At 38.1% G+C, this 18,102-nt stretch overlaps 2 protein-coding genes across 5 annotated transcripts in view; one reads left to right on the forward strand and one right to left on the reverse strand.

Annotated features, from left to right (window-relative positions):
* Window positions 1-18,102, reverse strand: part of KLRG1 (killer cell lectin like receptor G1) — a 185,129-nt gene that overhangs the window by 84,229 nt on the left and 82,798 nt on the right. The gene's annotated exons all lie outside the window — the stretch shown is intronic.
* Window positions 1-18,102, forward strand: part of A2M (alpha-2-macroglobulin) — a 60,241-nt gene that overhangs the window by 37,074 nt on the left and 5,065 nt on the right. For both annotated transcript variants that reach the window (XM_007196108.3, XM_007196107.3), the window contains exons 15-29: window positions 88-237; window positions 2,141-2,308; window positions 3,251-3,359; window positions 4,996-5,116; window positions 8,185-8,413; window positions 9,144-9,270; window positions 9,623-9,744; window positions 10,156-10,207; window positions 12,164-12,247; window positions 12,520-12,696; window positions 13,021-13,108; window positions 14,026-14,182; window positions 14,974-15,048; window positions 15,494-15,674; window positions 16,947-17,170. In XM_007196108.3, the coding sequence (XP_007196170.1) occupies window positions 88-237; window positions 2,141-2,308; window positions 3,251-3,359; window positions 4,996-5,116; window positions 8,185-8,413; window positions 9,144-9,270; window positions 9,623-9,744; window positions 10,156-10,207; window positions 12,164-12,247; window positions 12,520-12,696; window positions 13,021-13,108; window positions 14,026-14,182; window positions 14,974-15,048; window positions 15,494-15,674; window positions 16,947-17,170 (2,064 nt within the window). The remainder of the gene's footprint in view (window positions 1-87; window positions 238-2,140; window positions 2,309-3,250; window positions 3,360-4,995; window positions 5,117-8,184; window positions 8,414-9,143; window positions 9,271-9,622; window positions 9,745-10,155; window positions 10,208-12,163; window positions 12,248-12,519; window positions 12,697-13,020; window positions 13,109-14,025; window positions 14,183-14,973; window positions 15,049-15,493; window positions 15,675-16,946; window positions 17,171-18,102) is intronic.

Genomic DNA, 18,102 nt, shown 5'->3' on the forward strand with positions numbered 1-18,102 from the left:
TGAATTTGCGGAGCACCCAGGAAATGCTGCTGAATGCATGGGTAAATCAGGAAATTTGTTTTTCTGACTTTGTCCCCAATTCCACAGGTGGGTTTGAACTTCAGCCCAGCACAGAGTCTCCCAGCCTCCCACGCCCACCTGAAAGTCACCGCTTCCCCTCAGTCCCTCTGCGCCCTCCGTGCCGTGGACCAAAGTGTGCTGCTCATGAGTCCCGAGGCCGAGCTCTCCGCGGCCACGGTGAGTTCCGTCAGCCCCAGGGGACTCAGAGCAAGGAGAAACCCTGAGTGGGATAGAATCTATTAAAGTTATATTTATCTAGGAGTTAATAGTTTTGAGCTCTTTCATGTGCACTTTTTTTTGGTGAGGAAGATATTACATATGAATATAAATGTATAAATCATGCACCATCCAAAATCCCTGAAATCCTAGAGCTCTATGAAACCAATAGTAGGAGTTTTCAAACTAGTTTTAATATTTCAAAAAGTCTAACAGAAGTGGTACATATACCTGCACTTAGACTGCACAGGCTAAGTGAAATATCAAATTTCTTTTAATAAGAATTGTATCAGTTGAAACACTGCATGCCCAAGATGAACACAGTTTCTGAAGGAAGATCTGTATTGTCTCTGATTAATAAAAATTAGGAAAAATTAATTACTATGTGATAAATGACATTAATAAATGAAACCTTTTAAAATACTGGGTTAATAGGAAAAATAGCAAAAGGGTATGCTTAGTATAACAAAAGGAAACTACTTAATGTGTCCTAATAGTAGTTTGCCCATTACTTCAAATTTTCAATGAGGCCAATTGGAATAACCTCTTACTGAAGTTTTTTTCACTATCAAAATTTTATAAAGGGAAAGTTATGTTTTTACTTCCCTACAAGAAAAACTTACAAGAAAAGATCTCTTACTTTTTGGTCCTTCCAATGGTATTTAATTAAAAATATCAGAATACTTCTAAAGGAGATATTAAGTGCATAGTGGAAGCAAGGGAATATGTGGAACGATAACATTAATGTTTTATGTTTGTATAACATAATTTTATAGTTCTCAAAGTTTTTTTTAATTATAACAATCCTAGTGGATAGATAAGGCAGAAAATTCTATTAGTTTGTTAATAATAAAGCAGAAGCTTTCATGTATCTAGGAGTAGACCTGGGTTAGAACAAGGGTTCCTCTCAATCTTTGATAATGTTTCACTGATGAAATGCTTGCACCTAGTAGCATAAGTCATTCATTCAACACATATTTATTTAGTGCCTACTGTGTTCTGGGTGTGTCTACTGTGTGCCTAAATTCTGGGGATCTCATAGTGAACTACTAGAAAGACAAAAATCCATGCACTCATGGAACTTACATTTTCATAGGTGAGACAGACAATAATTATGTGATATGCTTTGGAGAAAAATAAAGCAGAGGGAGGAGATGGAGAACGCTAAGAAGGAGCTGCCTTTGAGAAAGTGTTTCATTTCATTGTGCTACTCACTTTGCTAATCTATTCTTATCAAACAATTTTGAACTCCTTTAAATATAAAACACCTACAGGATTTTTATGTTTGTCTTATTCTTCCTGTTGAAGTGAATTGGAAAGTATCATTTTCAGTATTCTACAGTTAAAGTTTTATGTATTTTATAAAGATATGGAGCATTTAGTTCCCATGAATAATACTAAGAAAATACTGTCCTGACCTATACAGAGGATACATGCTTATCCATGTGCCTGTTTAGAACATGTTGTCCATTTACTTTGTTAAACACTGAGTCAGTTGCTAACCACCAGATAGAGATGAAACTATTACCTAATTCTGTCATCCTGAAGCATTGCACAATGTCTCAAATATGGCAAACCTCAATTTCTCTTAATTAAGTTGTATTTCATTCCAGCATAGAGTCTAGGGTTTGCCTCTGAATTGTGTAACAAAAGATTATGATCCTGAGTACTTAGATAGGAATGTTTTAATTGTTTTTTTCCCTAAAATTGTTAAACGTTTTCAAAATCATCTTCTCTGTAAATTATCTAGGCAACAGAGCCACTCAAAGAAAGTCTGGTAGTGATTATTCTTTTCTTGTCTCCTTGCACTTAAGAAAAATAAGCCACAAGTAAGTTTCTCCTTTTGCCCTTTGCATTTGTACAGGTTTATAACCTGCTACCAGTAAAGGACCTCAGCGGTTTCCCTGAGCGTTTAAATCAACAGAAGGAAGACAATGAAGACTGCATCAGTCACCACAATATCTATCTCAATGGGATCATGTATTCCCCAGTATCAAATACAAATGAAAAAGATATGTATAGCTTCCTAAAGGTAAGTCCGTTATATTGCTGATGGTCAGTTCTTAAGGTTCACAAAATATTATACATGGAAAAAAATATTTATTTTAATGCTTCCATATTATAGTTGAGGGTAATGGGACATAGAGAGGTCAAGTGACTTCTCCAAGGTCACTAATAGTAGCAGATCTACTAATAACAACAGAGCCAGGACTGGAACTTTTGGGATTATTAAGCAAGTTTTTTTTCTTCATTCATTTCATTCATTTATAAATATTACACATGTAAAATAATTACTGTTGAAAAAGGTTTAAAAACAGAATGAAATTATCTCTATAAGTATATCAATTTCCTTTCTACTCATGTGAACATTACAAGTTTAATATTAGGGAGGGCATATCTGTACGTGTATGGCTGATTCATTTTGTTGTGCAGTGGAGGCTAACACAACATTGTAAATCAACCATACTCCAATTAAAGTTTTTTTTAAATGGTCAAATATCAGTAATTTCACATGGTTCTACCTGATTAGAATCATTAGACAGCTGAAAAACTGTAATATTTACACATCAAGTGAAACAATGCAAGCCTTTGTATTCCAAAGAAAAAAGTCTTTCCAGGAGAGAATGACCTCAGCTACTCTGAAATGTGCTTAAACCACACATACTCAGCACCAGGGCTTATGGCGCGGCCTTCCCGTGTTTAAGGATGCTAGTGGTGAGGCTCAAAAGTTGGATTCTGACTGAGCTTCCTCAGTGCACAGTAAAGACGGGTGTTAGAGTAACAGTTACAGGTTAATGCTGGGGTGACAAGAGGCAGGGACACTGTTTGAAAGAAACAACTTCCAAATCCAAAAACACAAAAAAGGTTAATATTAAGCTAGTTGGATTGTTTGTTAAATTCAATGAAAACAAGTATGTGTATATACATATTTTATGATATTTGTGTACTGATTAGGTTGTGATTTCCTTTACAGGATATGGGCTTAAAGGTATTCACCAACTCAAACATTCATAAACCCAAAATATGTCCACAGCCCCAACAATATAAAATACAGTCATCTCAAAGACTGTTATCTTCTCCAGGTAAGAAATTAAGAAAAATTAATTGCCTAATATAGTGAACCAAATAAACTAATTCTTTAAAAGAGATAAAATGTGATGAAATTAATTAAAAGGGACTTGTGATTCCAGACATAGAGAACAGACTTGTGGTTGCCAAGGGGGAGGGAAGAGTGGGGAAGGGATGGAGTGGGAGTCTGGGATTGGTAGATACAAACTATTACATTTAGAATGGATAAACAACAAGGTCCTACTGTATAGCACAGGAAACTATATCCAATCTCCTGAGATAAACCATAATGGAAAAGAATATAAAAAGGAATGTATATATGTGTATAACTGAGTCACTTTGCTGTACAGCAGAAATTAACAACATTGTAAATCAACTATACTTCAATTAAAAAAAAAAGAACTTGTGGTTTAGATATATTAAGGTTCTTGCTCAAGGTCACATAGTGATACAAATCAAAAAATTCTGTTTGTGTCCAGTCCCACATATGCAGCTGGAAAGAACACAAGGCAGGCTGTAAAAAGCATTATAAGACAGGTACAGATATGAAGAATAAAAGAAAGGATTGATTCTTATTGACGAATCAAGAAGTCATTCATATAGAATCTGCTTCTAGTAAATGGAGATGTGTGAGTTTTAAAAGGGAAGGGAAAGTTTCCAGGCATAGGATAATGTAAACAGAAACAGAAATGTTCACAAATTGGGACTATATTCTCACCAGTCAAGAAAAGAAGCTCTTTAACTTCCCCAAAACATCAGCTAATATCCATATTGAAATCACACTCATCTGTCAATGATATGGGCTACTTCTTTGATGAATCATATAGTAATCAATCATTTATTTATTTATGGTCTGATACTGTCAAATCATGGTTGAATATAGGTTGGGTACAAACAAAAGAGTTTGTCAAAAATCAAGGTAAACATCCAGTGAGAATCAAATGGCTACACGGAATTTAAATAAAGATCATTGTATATTTTTATTAGTATTTATAAATTATATCCTTTAATCCTTTATCAATAAGATTTGTAGTAAATTTATGTATGAACAAGTGTATAGATGCACAAGATTTGTCCCAGTGAGCCGGTTGTTAAATATTTACAGAAGGTAAATAGGGTGAGAGATCCTAACTCTTATCTTCTGACACATTTGGGAATAAAGAGCTTTTTAAATTCTTGATCCTCTCACTCCTACAAACGGTTTCTCAAAGCCACCGTCAAAATGTCTGGGTACGATTTTTCTTTGCTCCCGCAGAGGTGCAGACCAAATCCTGACCTCAAGTCACAGCACTCACCACTTAGCACAGTGCGCAGGAGCTGCAGAGCCTCCTTTCTGCCTCTAGGTCTCTTTCCCAGGCAATCCAAGACTCCTTCTGCCTCTAGGTCTCTTTCACAGGCAATCCAAGACTCTTTCTGCCTCTAGGTCTCACTGTTCTCTGATTGTGATTCTCTTCCCCCAGCTCACTCCTAGCTTACTGTAATGCTTCAGAATTCATCTAAATATACCACCTCCTCCAAGAAGCTTTCCCTTAATACCCAAGTGTCCTCTCCTGGTTCCTACCTATTTCATCACCCTATTTCTTTTGTAGCACTTACTACAATCTCTCATAAGCCTTATCTTTATATTTATTGTTTCTGTCTCCTCCGCAGTCGTAGCTGAAATGGGAAGAGGTCATGAACTTATGCATATAATACATATTTCAGAGCCTCCCACAGAGACTGTGCGAAAGTACTTCCCTGAGACATGGATCTGGGATTTGGCGGCAGTAGAGTAAGTAACTTCTTTCATATATAAGATGCAACAATATAGATTCCTCACAATTTTCCATTTTTAGCTAGTTTTTCAATATCCAAGTATATCTTTTGGACACATTGCTGTGTTCAGGAGAGGTTTAGTATAATACTTCTGTTATGAAGTCTCACTAATCTAATTGTATCAGAAATTTTGCACAAATGTCATTCTAAGATTTCCAGAAAATGAGCATAAGGACTAAATATAACCAAGCACTGCACAGATTAACACCTATAAGAGATCCTTCATTGCTCGGCAGTCCTGAGTTAAGCACAGGGTCAGTCAAGCCAGCTCTACACAGTAGTAGTAGAATTTAAAATTATAAACCTTCCCTCAGTGGAACAGTATTTTAGAGAAAAAAATTTAATAACAATCTAAAACTACATATTTATCACTTTATTGTCTATAATAGATTATACTACAACTACATGTCTAAGGAGAGACTGATATAGACTAGAATTGAAAACAGAGTTGGAAAAAGGGGACTTACACATTCCCATTTCAAGCCTTGATTATACTCTCCATTATTGATATTTCTACTAAGTGCATTCAAGTCATGACAATAGAATCATTTATATAGGGGTTCTCTTCCTAGAAAGTATTTACAGGCATACCTCAGAGATATTACAGGTTCAGTTCCAGATACTCCAATAAAGCGAATATCACAATAAAGTGAGTCACATGAATTTTTTAGTTTCCCAGGGCATATAAAAGTTATGTTTACACTATACTGTAGTCTATTAAGTGTATAATAGCATTATGTCTTTAAAAATGTATAGACTTTAATCAAAAATACTTTAATGCTATAAAATGCTAACCTTCATCTAAGCCTTCAGCAAGGCATAATTTTTTTGCTGGTGGAAGGTCTTGACTTGATGCTGATGGCTGCTCACGGATCAGGATGGTGGCTGCTGAAGGTTGGGAAGGGGCTGTTCCTTAAAACAAGACAGCAATGAAGTATGCCACGTCAATTGACTCCTCCTTTCACAAACGATTTCTCTGTAACATGCAATGGTGTTTGATAGCATTTTACCCACAGTAGAACTTCTTTCAGAATTGGAGGCAATCCTCTCAAACTCTGCCACTGCTTTGGCAACTAAGTCTTTGTAATATTCTAAATCCTTTGTTGTCATTTCAACAATCTTCCACAGGAGTAGCTTCCATCTCAAGAAACCACTTTCTTTGCTCATCCATAAGAAGCAACTCCTCATCCATTCAAGTTTTAACAGGAGATGGCAGCAATTCAGTCACATCTTCAGGCTCCATTTCTAATTCTGGTTCTCTTGCTGTTTCCACCACATCTGCGGTTACTTCCTCCACTGAAGTCTTAACCCCTCAAAGTCATCCATGAGGGTTGGAATCCACTTCTTTCAAACTCCTGTTAATGTTAATATTCTGACCTTTTCCTATGAATCAAGAATGTTCTTAATGGCATCTAGAACAGTGAATCCTTTCCAGAAGGTTTTCAATTGACTTTGCCCAGATCCATCAGAGCAATGACCATATACGGCAGCTATAGCCTTACAAAATGTATTTCTTAAAGAATAAGACTTGAAAGTCAAAATTACTTCTTGATCCATGGGCTTCAGAATGGCTATTGTGTTAGCAGGCATGAAGACAACATCAATCTCATGGTGCATCTCCATCAGAGCTCTTGGGAGACCAGGTGCATTGTCAATGAGCAGCAGTATTTTGAAAGGAATCTTTTTTCCTAAGCAGTAGGTCTCAACAATGGGCTTAAAATATTCAGTAGACCATGTTGTAAACAGATGTGCTGTCACAAAGCCTGTAGCTTTGTTGTTCCATTTACAGAGCACAGGCAGAGTAGATTTAGCATAATTCTGAAGGGCCCCAAGATTTTCGGAATGATAAATGAGCACTGGCTTCAACTTCAAGTCACCAGCTGCATTAGCCCCTAACTAGAGAGTCTGCCTGTCCTTTGAAACTTTGAAGTCAGACATTAACTTCTCCTCTCCAGCTATGAAAGTCCTAGATGGCATCTTCTTCCAATATAAGGCTGTTTCATCTACATTTAACATCTGTTATTTAGTGTAGTCACCTTCACTAATTATCTTCTGGATAATTTGCTGCAGCTTCTACATCAGCACTTACTACTTCACCTTGAGCTTTTATGTTATAGAGATGGCTTCTTTCCTTAAGCCTTATGAACCATTCTCTGCTAGCTTCAAACTCTTCTTCTGCAGCTTCCTCACCTCTCTCACCCTGCACAGAATTGAAGAGAGTTATGGCCTTGCTCTGGATTAGGCTTTGGCTTCAGGGGATATTGTGGCTGGTTTGATCTTCTATCCAGACCACTCAAATTTTCTCCATATTGGCAATGAGGCTGTTATGCTATCTTATCATTCAGGTGTTTACTCAAGTATCACTTTTAATTTCCTTCAAGAACTTTCCTTTGCATTCATAACTTGGCTAACTGTTTGGTGCAAGAGGCCTACCTTCCAGCCTATCTCAGCTTTCAACATGCCTTCACCACAAAGCTTAATAATTTCTAGCTTTTGATTTAGTGAGAAGTGTGCAATTCTTCCTTTCACTTGAATGCTTAGAGGCCATCGTAGGGTTGTTAAGTGGCCTAATTTCAGTATTGTTGTGTCTCAGGGACTAGGAAAGCTCAAGAAGAGGAAGAGGGACAGGGGAATGGCTGGTCAGTGGAGCAGTCAGAACACACACAACATTTATCTATTAAGTTTGCCATCTTATATGGGTGCAGTTCATGGCGCCCCAAAGCAATTACAATAGTAACGTTAAAGACTGCTGATCACAGATCATTGTAACAAATATAATAATAATTTAAAAGTTTGAAATATTGAGAGAATTACCAAAATGTGACACAGAGAGATAAGGCGAGCAAATGCTGTTAGAAAAATGACACCAATAGGCTTGCTTGACGCAGGGTTGCCACAAACCTTTAACTTGTTTAAAAAAAAAACACAGTATCTGTAAAGCACAATAAAGCAAAGTGCAAGAAAATGAGGCATGCCTGTATTTAACTGCTTACTTTTTGTTCTGCACATTGCCATCCTCGCCAGCTCCTCAGGTGTGGCTGAAGTAGGAGTAATAGTCCCCGACACCATCACTGAGTGGAAGGCAGGGGCCCTCTGCCTGTCCAGTGACACTGGACTTGGTCTCTCTCCGACTGCCTCTCTCCGGGCCTTCCAGCCCTTCTTTGTGGATCTCACGATGCCCTACTCTGTGATCCGCGGAGAAGCCTTCACACTCAAGGCCACTGTGTTAAACTACCTTCCCAAATGCATCCGGGTAAGGACTTCTCTTTATTAACTTGAACACAAGGTAACAGTCAAGTAAATTAAAAACTGCATTCCTGGGAATACTGACAAACTCCTGTGTATAAGATGGGCTCACCAGGAGATAATACTGTCAGAGATACTCATATGTTATATGACTATGGTTGCTGATATCTCCAAATACCAAATGACAACTTAAAACAAGGTTCTGACCCTTATCATAACCCTTTAAAGTTAGGAAGTTTGTGTAACATGAAGATTTCTGACATGAACAACAAAAACCAGTATGCTGATTCTCATGTCTTATCTCTCCAAGGTTTCAACCTCTACATTCCCATATATTTAACTTTTCTTATATGATTAACTGTATTAAACTTAACTTTTAAAGTTATTTATGTGCATCTTACCATAACTGTTTATAAATCTTGTATACTCTGCTGGGAGAGCTGAGGGTATGGTCAAGATCCTAAGCCAAAGGAGCAGAGCTTCTACAGGCAACAAACATACCATCATGACTTTTCCTCTCCTCTGCTCCTACCACGTGAAAGAGCAGATTATCCCCAAATAGTAATGTTTAGATGTCAGATCCATTTATAAGATGCTCAGTCTTCATTTATATTATCTTCAATATTAGGCAACCTGAAATCTACCCAATCCCTCAATGTGCTTTATTTCAAGCCATTCTTCCTTTGGCCCCCTTTCCCTCTGGTCTATTTGTCTCCTTGTCTCATGTGTGGTTTCAGGTCAGAGTGCACCTAGAAGCCTCTCCTGCATTCCTAGCTGTCCCAGGAGAGAAGGAGCAAGAGACTCAGTGCATCTGTGGGAATGGCCGGCAAACCGTGTCCTGGGCAGTAACCCCAAAGTCATTAGGTGAGAGACAGCCTCTTAGAGGCAGTTCTCTACTCAAAGACTCTGTGTGTCTGTCTATGGGATCCTCATATCCAGGCAAAGACGCCCCCACCGCCCGCCAAATGGTAGAAGTTTTTTCTTTGTCTTTCATTCTAGGATGTCTAGAAGGATATACCCCCTTCCCTCACCTCCGGCTCCACCTTGGATTCTCAGTATCATTAGCCTCTAGTCTATGCTGCTTCCATTCCTGCTCCTATGTTTTTATAGAACAAAAAAATAAGGTCACAAAGCATTAAACATTTATATACCTTGGGGTTTGGAGGCATGGAGGAAGAGAGAGATGGTGCTCATCTCTACTGGCCCCTTTTTCCAGGGAATGTGAATTTCACAGTGAGTGCAGAGGCACTGGAGTCTCAAGAGCTCTGTGGGACCGAGGTGGCTGTGGTCCCTGAACATGGAAGGAAAGACACAGTCATCAAGCCCCTGTTGGTGGAAGTAAGTAAGCCTGCCCATTTGATAAGTCACGGTGAGTCAAGAAAAACAATGGTGAATCCAGCTGGGGTTCCAGCTTTTAGGTAAGAAGGGCTAAAAAATAGATATATGAAAAAAGAAATATATATATATATATATATAGAGAGAGAGAGAGAGAGAGAGAGAGAGAGTCATGGGATATTTCACAATATGATTCTCTCTCTTGATTTTACTTTGCAATTTTCTCCTCCCTTTCTCATCTATCAACCTGTCTCCTTCATATTACTTACACTTATAGAATTTGCTTCTATAATACATTTGAAAGTCAGTTCCAACTCTTCTCTTCATCAAGAAACCTGTAGTTCCCCTATTAACACACATGTCCTGAAAGTCAGTCTATTCTCACTTCTAACTTTTCTTTCTTTCCACCTAAAGCCTGAAGGACTAGAGAAGGAAGCAACATTCAACTCCCTGCTTTGTCCATCAGGTAAGACTCAGTCATCATAATTAAAATAACATTGACTAGAATATAATATTTGAAGTTCAAAGTATTTTATATATACCATTCCTACACTTTCCCTATGAGGTAAGCAAGACCTGAAGAACCATCAACCCATTTGGTAAGTGAGGAAACTGGTTTTTAGAGAGGCCAAGTAGTTTGATCAGCTGAATATCCGTATCCCAGGAATTCTGAGTCTTTATTTCTTAAGCACCTGTGCAAACATCAAATTGTCCTTCTAACCAGTGTATGATCTGGTTATAGGTAGAAAGTGGGTAGATTCAAAATGAATACTGCCAAAGGGGATATTTCCTTGGATATTTAGTAATACCACACATGGGTAGCTGAATTCAAGCCCCTTCAACACTGAGTTTTGCATAGCTAACCGCACTGGATAATGAGACTATGCTATTTCCAGAAGAAAAGGTTGCCATAGCCTTTACCATTTGTCATGTCAATATTTGTTTGGTGCCAATCCTATACCTAGTATCCTATCAGTCATTGGGAAGGGACTAAAGAAGCTTACAGTAAAAGATACAGCTTTATCTTTGTGGAGAATTTCCTAGTCTAAACAAAAGCATTTATAGAAATTTAGTACACTAAGAAATTTATCAACACAATGTGTTCTCATATCAAACCAATGTCTAATCAACATCATGTGTTCCTTACCTTTCTGTACCTACTAATTTCTGTTTATTATCTTTTTTGTCATGTCAATACTTAAACTATATAAAATGTATTCTAAAAACATAATTGCCTTATTATTTAGCCTTATTTCTACATTTACGTGAATTTAGTCCTTACTGCCAAATCCATATATGTCATCTGTTTTCTTACAAAACTTTTTTTGAAGGTAAGAGAAGTTTTTGACATACAAATAATACATACATAATTAATATAACTATGTATGTATTTAACACATAATTATATTATGTATTTAACTACATGATTAAATTTAACTACATAACTATCGGTAATTAATATAATTGATAATACATACATAATTAATGTATACAACTTAGTGAGTGTGGAGATAAGTATACATCTGTGAAACTGTCACCACGATCTATACCATAAGCCTATCCATCACTTCCAAAAGTTTCCTCCCACTCTCTTATTATTATATTTTTGTAATATAAGATCTATCCTATTAGCAAATGTTTAGGTTTACAATACAGTATTGTTAACTGTAGGCACTATGCTTTACAATAGACCTCTTGAATTTATTCATCTTGCATAACTGATAGGTTGTACCCTTTGACAAAAGTTTTATTATTAATCTTATGAGGACAGGATGCAGTATAATGATAAATACTACATTTTTCTTTTTCCATCTTCATGTAATTCACCAATATTAAAATGCCAGCAAATGTATGCTTATCAGCAGCAATTAATTTATTTTCACTGAGTCAAATACTGTTCATCTTCACCCCTAGCCCCATGTCTAGCGCTTCCATTAAAAATACTGTCTTCATATCTGGTGAAATTTGATGGAAGTAAAGACCGAGCATTATGGTAGAATTCAGGAACTTTATGAAGATTTTTCCTTTGCTTATATATACATAGCGGGTTTTTTGCATACAACTGTTGTGTAAGGAGGCTGGGGATGGACATGAAATATATCACCTTGTGATAACAATCTTGTGTTAGCCATAGGATGATTACAACAGAATCACAACATCACAGGTACTTGTCAGTTTGTAGCCTTCTTTTGGAATGCAACTCCACATACAAGGAGGTTGGGGAAGGAAAAGTTCTAGAAATCTCAGAATCCCATTCATATATGTTGAAGGTATTTTTTAAAACTGGAATATTAAAAGAGGGACAACTTTTCAGAAGAAGTTTAGGTACAAGGCATAGTTCTGGCTTCGGGGTCTTGGAGCTCTTCAGGAAGATATACAGCAGAAATCATCTTCATTGTGGCTGATTTGTTTCTTTCTCTAGGTGCCGAGGTGTCTGAAAAATTATCTCTGAAGCTGCCACCAAATGTGGTAGAAGAATCTGCCCGAGCCTCCTTCTCAGTTTTGGGTGAGTCTCCAGCCCTAGGGGACTACTGTACTATATTAGACAATGTCTACTATATTTTTTCCCATAAATACTTTCTCAAAATAACAGCTATACTTTTAACTTCTTTCTTCTTTGGACTTACTTATTGCTTCCAATCATACTTCTGTTCCTTGAAGACACCCTTCCTAAAATTCCTCATTTCTTTACCTCAGCTAATTATTCATTTCTTCTTAATGATTCTGATAGATTATTATCTATAAGCTTTATGACTTCCCATCTCTCCCATTTCCTAGGAGACATATTAGGCTCTGCCATGCGAAATACACAAAATCTCCTCCAAATGCCCTATGGCTGTGGAGAACAGAATATGGTCCTCTTTGCTCCTAACATCTATGTTCTGGATTATCTAAATAAAACACAACAACTGACTGCAGAGATCAAGTCCAAGGCCATTCGCTACCTCAACACTGGTGAGTCACTGAATAAGGGAGCGAACATTTCACAGTGCAATTTTAACAATAGGTTGGAATCCCCAATAGGCTTGAGTTACTTATCAATTCTATGATATGTAAATTTGTCATACTATGATAGTTACAATAATAAGAATACTATGACAGTTGATTTCATGGTACCTATCCAGTGTCCAACCTCCAATAAAATGTTTAGGACTCAGAACCATCTAACATATTGCAGCAAAATTTAGGAACTATCACAAGATGCCAAGGCATTTTGTTTATTTCTCTGGCTACAGAATGTACAACCCGTCATGTTGCTTCATTAACCTTCCATTCCAGGTTACCAGAGACAGCTGCTCTACAGGCACTATGATGGCTCTTATAGCACCTTTGGGGAGCAACATGGCAACAATGAGGGTAATACCTGGTAAGGGAAAGACAGTTTTTTGAGCTCCTATTTTTGTGTCAGGTCTTTTACATATATTATCAAAATTATATTCCCAGGAACCCTATCAGATATGTATTATTAAACCTATAGTTGGTTATACTAGATAAATATACCAAAACTAGCAAGGTAACAAGCAAAAAAGCTGAGATTCGAATACACGTATGTTAGATTTGTCCCCAGAATTCATCCCCATAACCATGATTTTTTTAATGAGATAGCCAGCAAACATAACATATAACTTCTAGATAAACCATGTTCACTTCAGTTTATGTTTTTAGATCATATTCATCTTAATCACTAATAAATTCAATAATAGGAGGAAAGAAATGAGATGGACCCAGTGATATGAAACACTGTTTTAAAATCCCTGAGGCAAAGCAATGTCAGAAGTTACTGCATGTAAGAGCTGTGTATGAGAAGATTCTGCCATCTACAGAAGAAAATCGCTAAAGAAAAGATTTAAAGCCTTACTCAAATAAAATTTAAAAATAAGTAACATTAGTACAGTTGACCCTTGAAACACATGGGGGTTAGGGGCGCTGACCTTCAGCAGTAGCAAATTCACATATCATTTTACAGTCGGCCCTCGGTATCCCCAGTTGTGCATCCACGGATTCAACCAACTGGGGATCATGTAGTATTGTAGTACATATTTAGTAAAAAAAAAAAAAAATCCATGTGCAGATGAACCCATGCAGTTCAAACCATGTCGTTCAAGGGTCAGCTGTACGAGAGCTAGCAGATTCATCAAGTAAAGGCAATGGGAGCTCTAAGTAAAGAATTCCTGTTGGATGACTCACATCAGTGTGAGAAGTGTCCTATGAAGCCTGTTGCTGTGACGTGGTTATAAAACCATTGTAACAACATAAATGTGATCATCACTTCCTCCCCTTCAGGCTCACAGCCTTTGTACTGAAGAGTTTTGCCCAGGCTCGAACCTGTATCTTCATTGATGAAGCACATATTACCGAAGCTCTCACCTGGCTCGCCCAAAAGCAGAGGGACAGTGGCTGTTTCAGGAGTTCTGGGTCACTGCTCAACAATGCCATTAAGGTGAAGTGTTCTCGGAGCTAGTGTTGATTTGTCCATTACACTGTCTACAAGGATGAGGAGAGGAAGTGATAACATAAGAATTCCTTAAGGAAGGTATCAGAAGAAAATAAAACCTGGATAGCACCAAGAAAGAGGGGATGGAACTCAGAGTGATTGTGATACTTTGCTTCTTGGGGATGTATATGGGTAAGGACAAATTCCATGACAGCAGAATACAAGGAGCTGATTAAGAGCATTCTCAAAAGTTATTGGGAGTTTTTAAATTACTGATTCATTTCAGTACTGGTAATTGATCTGTTCATATTTTCTATTTCTTCCTGGTTCAGTCTTGGGAGATTATACCTTTCTAAGAATTTGTCCATTTCTAGATTGTCCATTTTATTGGCCTATAGTTGCTGGTAGTAGTCTCTTATGACCCTTTGTATTTCTGTGGTGTCAGTTGTAACTTCTTTTTTCATTTCTGATTTTATTGATTTGAGCCCTCTCCCTTTTTTTTCTTGATGAGTCTGGCTAAAGGTTTATCAATTTTGTTTATCTTTTCAAAGAACCAGCTTTTAGTTTCACTGATCTTTTCTATTTTTTTTAAGTTTCTATTTTATTTATTTCTTCTCTGATCTTTATGATTTCTTTCCTTCCACTAAGTTTGGGTTTTGTTTGTTCTTCTTTCTCTAGTTGCTTTAGGCATAAGGTTAGGTTGTTTATTTCAGATTTTTCTGGCTTCCTGAGGTAAGCTTGTATCGCTATAAATGTCCCTCAAATTATTCAAATCTGTCTCTCTCTCATATTTACAGGGTGGAGTGGAAGATGAAGTGACCCTCTCTGCCTATATCACCATTGCCCTTCTGGAGATTCCTCTCCCTGTCACTGTAGGTGCCCTTGCTGAAGCCTCTTTCTAGATGCAATGAAACTGCTGACCTGATGTCTGAAACAACACCCCACTAAAAACCAGTTGTCGGCATTCCTTCTATGCAATGTCAATGCTTCCCAGATCAGTAGAGAATTTAGTCAGTCCATTAAGAAAGATTTACACTTCCCCAGTGATGGCCCTAGTCTATTTTTCCCCTAGCAACCCCACTACCACCACCACCACACATGCAGAATGAATTCTAAAGATATGGCCTATATTCCTGCCTTATGAATGTGAGACTAACAGATTAAAAAAAATACTATTCTCTCTATCCGTAAGAATGAGGCTAGAAAGACAAATGCTTTCCAACAACTTCTTGACCTCTGTGCTGTGGTCTGTGTTTACCTGGGAGCACTAGCCCCCCTATTCACAGAGCTCGCTCCCTTCTCGCTCTGCCTTCCCAGCACCCCGTCGTCCGCAATGCCCTGTTCTGCCTGGAGTCAGCCTGGAAGTCAGCCAAGGAAGGATCCCGAGGCAGCCACGTCTACACCAAGGCACTGTTGGCCTATGCCTTTGCCCTGGCAGGTAACCAGGAAAAGAGGAGAGAAGTACTCAAGTCACTTGATGAGGAAGCCGTAAAGGAAGGTGAGAGCACACCCAGGATCTTTCTCCCATCCCACAGTCTCTGGATCAAGGACTCCATATCAAAAATACCCCATGACTACCTCTCAGGACCCCTTTCCCCTCTCTTCTTTTGTCTGTGTCATTATGGACTCAAGGATTTCTTACTCAAGTCACACATCCAAAGATAAGAGGCAATGTACTTTATATATACAAAAAGGCATAAAGAATAATAAGCAAACACCTTTAATACTTCCCTTCCAGCTTAAGAAACAAAATATTACCAATGCTGGAAAAATCCCTTGCGTACCATTCCTACCTGCAAAAGTAATCGTTATCCTGAATTTGTCATTACAATTCCATGGATTTCTTTATCTTTTTACTGCATATGTATCCCTAAATAATATTCAGAATGTTTACATTTTTCATCTTTAGATAAGAAGTATCATCCTTCTGAGTATTTCTGCTTGATCCTTGTCTGTCTGTCTGCCTTTTGTTTTTTAAGTTCAACATTAGGCAGGCTGATAGGCGTCTCCTGTATGGGTATGTTAATTTTTACTGCTGCATGATACATTACAATATATTAAAAAGGCCATAATTTATTTAGAGAGTCTCTCCTCGTGGATCTTTTCTTGTTTCTTATTTACTTCTATTGCAAACCATGCTGCAATGAATACTCATATACCCATCTCCTTGAGGGGGTGTGTGAGTTTCTCTAACTTGTACTTAGAAAGAGTAACTGCTGATTAGCGGGCTAAACACATCTTCCCCTTTGCTGGATATCATCAGATTACTCTCCAAAGAGCTGTTTTCTTCCCACAGCAGTGTAAATCCGTTCCCGTTATTTCACACCCTGTCAGCCTTTGCTATTTTGAGGATTACTCTATTTTTTTTTTTAACCTAATGAGTGTAAACTCCATTATCTCATGTGATCTGTGATCCTCATAAGAAACCTCCGAGGACAGTCTTTATAGAAAGCTGAACAAGCCCTAGATAGGGTCTGGATAACATCAGACGTCGGAAATTACCACAACCAGTCAGAGAACTTGCTCTGCCATTTCTCTCTTCCACCATCGCAACCACCGCAACCATTTGAAAGCCTAGATGGCACAGCTTCTGACTCCTTAGCCCAGATGAAACAAGCCTCATTCAGCTGTCTGTAGGCGGGAAGCCGCCAGATAAGATTTAAGAGATTATCACTGGAAGGCAACACGCACTTCAGCACTGGCCCTTGTACTTTTACCTGAAGTTAAATATGAACATGTGGTCACTTGCAGATCTTTTTCTCACCTCCAGATAATTCCGTCCACTGGACACGACCTCAGAAACCCAAGGCACCAGTGCAGCGTTTGTACCAACCCCGGGCTCCCTCTGCTGAAGTGGAGATGACAGCCTATGTGCTCCTCGCTTACCTCACAGCCCAGTCTGCCCTGACCTCGGAGGACCTGACCCCTGCCACGCGCATCGTGAAGTGGATCTCAAGGCAGCAGAACTCCCAGGGGGGCTTCTCCTCCACCCAGGTCTGTGGTTAGCGAGAGCCTTTTACTTTACCTTCAGGTAGAAAAATGTTTGAACAAGATGCAAACACACACAAGAAGAAAAGAAATGAAGATAAGAATAAGTTGAAATGAGAAGAATGTGATTAGTATTCAAGGATGGTGAGAAATAAGAAAAAATGAGAGTCAAAGAGGGCTGAAAAGAAAATGCCAATTCTGCCCCACCCCCATCCCATATTTTTATCACAGGCTCCTATTTCCAGTAACAACTCTACATCCCTAAAGCAATAGTGGGGCACCAGGACCCTACACACAATGGCCACAGCAGAACGAATTTAAAAATCCACCATTCTTCTGGAAGTTCTAAGAGTCCTTTCAAGTTGTTCCCAGAAACACTATTCAGAAACCAATCACCTCTCCTTGCAAAGCTCTCCATTTCTAGGTCCACTTTGACTGGCTTCTTTTAAGGCTGACACATTTCATGCTTCCTCTATCCACCTCTTAATATACAAACATTTGTTCATTGGGAGCATAAAGAACTGTCTTTATTCATCCAACCTCCTGAGCCTAACTATACAGTCTTATATCTAAAAAATTCATCAATATAGACAGAGCAGGGAGTTTCATCTCCAGAGAATTCAGGGGTTAGCGTATGCACCCTAAAAGAGAAGCAGAATGTGACAGAAAGACATTCCATCCTTTTTCCACTGTATTTAATCTCTTATTTTTCCACATAAATGGAGAAAATAATTTTGTTAAAAGTTATCATTCGTTTCTTAGAAAATTATTATTTGAAGGATGCCAGGTTCAATGTGGATGAGAATTGAGAATGTGACCTGCCCGGTGGAGGGGGATCCAAACTTCTGATGAAAAAGAGAGAACCAAATAAAAATGTCAACAAATCCAGAATATAATTATAATTATTCATTTTTTATTTCCTCTGGAGAAACTGAAGC

This window comes from Balaenoptera acutorostrata, chromosome 11, assembly GCF_949987535.1.
Source record: "Balaenoptera acutorostrata chromosome 11, mBalAcu1.1, whole genome shotgun sequence".
Taxonomy (NCBI): Eukaryota; Metazoa; Chordata; class Mammalia; order Artiodactyla; family Balaenopteridae; genus Balaenoptera; species Balaenoptera acutorostrata.